This window comes from Neopelma chrysocephalum, unplaced genomic scaffold (genome assembly GCF_003984885.1).
Source record: "Neopelma chrysocephalum unplaced genomic scaffold, ASM398488v2 Primary Assembly neopelma1_94741, whole genome shotgun sequence".
Classification (NCBI taxonomy): domain Eukaryota; kingdom Metazoa; phylum Chordata; class Aves; order Passeriformes; family Pipridae; genus Neopelma; species Neopelma chrysocephalum.
The window spans coordinates 1-1,841 of NW_020923447.1; the positions used below are offsets into that span (position 1 = coordinate 1).

The 1,841-nt window shown below is 61.7% G+C and overlaps 1 protein-coding gene across 1 annotated transcript; it reads left to right on the forward strand.

The window, feature by feature from the left end:
- Window positions 1-102: 102 nt before the first annotated feature.
- LOC113980581 (DNA-binding death effector domain-containing protein 2-like) lies at window positions 103-510 on the forward strand (the record flags this gene model as incomplete). The annotated part of the gene is made up of 1 exon (XM_027707810.1): window positions 103-510. A coding segment is annotated over one exon (408 nt), but the record flags the coding sequence as incomplete, so codon positions are not given.
- Window positions 511-1,841: the final 1,331 nt, after the last annotated feature.

Here is a 1,841-nt window from a genome sequence, read left to right on the forward strand (position 1 = left end):
GGGACTGGGGGCACTGGGTGTGTTTTGGGTGTTCCATACTGGTTTGTACTGTTCCATACTGGTCTGTACTGATCTGTACTGCTCTGTACTGGTCCATAATGGTCTATACTGGTGTGTTTTACAGACATCCGTCTCCGTGTCCGTGCCGAGTACTGCGAGCACGAGCGCGCCCTCCGTCGCGGTGTCGCCTCGAGCCGTCCCCGCGGCCCCGGTCGCGCCCTGGACGTGTTCGGCCAGGCCTCGGGGGTGCTGAAATCCCGGGATTTGGGCTCCATCCTGTGCGACATCAAGTTCTCGGAGCTCTCCTACCTGGAGGCCTTTTGGGGCGATTACCTGAGCGGGGCCCTGCTCGAGGCCCTCAAGGGGGTTTTCCTCACCGAGGGGCTGCGCAGGGCCGTGGGCAGGGAGGACGTCCGGCTGCTGGTCAGCGTCGACCAGGACGACTACGAGCAGGGAAGGAGGCTCCTCATCAGGGCCGGCCAGGGGGGGAACTGGGGGGGCAATCGGGGGGTGACGGGGGGGGCAACAGGGGGGGTGACCGGGGGGGTAACTCAGGGGGTGAAGGGGGAAACCGGGGGGGAAACCGGGGCAGGGGTAGGAAGGGAGGGGGAGGGACGCGGGGGTGAGGGAGGGAGGGAAAGGGGCACAGGGTGGGATGGGAAAGGGGGGATGGGGGGAGCTCAGGAAGGGGGGAGTGGCCCAATGGGGGGACTGGGACCCCCAGGAAGGGGTGGAGTGGGAACTGGGGGCACTGGGACCCCCAGCAAAGGGTGGAGTGAGAACTGGTGGCAGTGGGACCCCCAGGAAGGGGTGGAGGGTCCCAGTGGGGGAACTGGGACCACCAGGAAGAGGTGGAGTGGGAACTGGGGGAACTGGGACCCCTAGGAAGGGGTGGAGGGTCCCAGTGGGGGAACTGGGACCACCAGTAAGGGGTGGAGTGAGGAATGGGGGAACTGGAGGAGCTGGGACCCCCCCAGTAAGGGGTAGAGTGTCCCAGTGGAGGACCTGGGGACACTGGGGGAACTGGGACCACCAGTAAGGGGTGGAGTGTCCCAGTGGTGGAACTGGGAACCCCAGGAAGGGGGTGGAGTGAGGAATGGGGGAACTGGGACCCCCAGGAAGAGGCAGAATGGGCACTGGGGGAACTGGGACCACCAGTAAGGGGTGGAGGGTCCTGTGTTGGCACTGGGGGCACTGGGACCCCCCAGTAAGGGGGTGCAGTGTCCCAGTGGGGCCACTGGGAGCACTGGGGAGACCCCCCAGACCCCAAATCCCCCCTTTCCCCCCCAAATTGTGGTCGGGGGGGGTGGTAAAAAAATGGGGGAGGGGCTTGTGACCCCCCCCCTTCCAAATTTGCTCCCCTCCCCCCTCCCCTCCCCCCCTTTTCTGCAGGTGACCCCCCCCATTTTGGGGGGGCGGGGCTGTAAATATGTAAATGAGCCATTAAATTTAGGGGGGCGGGGCCGGTTTGGGGTGATGATGTCACATGGTTGTGACGTCATGGGGTGATGACGTCATGTGGTGATGATGTCATTGGGAGGGGCAAATAAAGGGGGAGGGGATGGGGGGCGGAAACCCCCAAAGTGCCTAAAAGTGGAGGGGGAGGGGTTAAAATATGTAAATTATTCAAATTTATGTAAATAGGGGTCAAAGGGGGGGGCTGGGGGCGGGAAACTCGACCTTTGGGGTTTTTGGTTTGGTTTTTTTTTGGTGTTTTTCCCCCCAAATCCGGGGGGGGGTCAAAGGGCAAAAATTTTGTTTTTGGAAAAAAAAAAAAAACTCGTTTCAATAAAAACCTTCGGAAAAAAGGGTCGGGAATTTTCTTTATGGGGGGGGGGGGG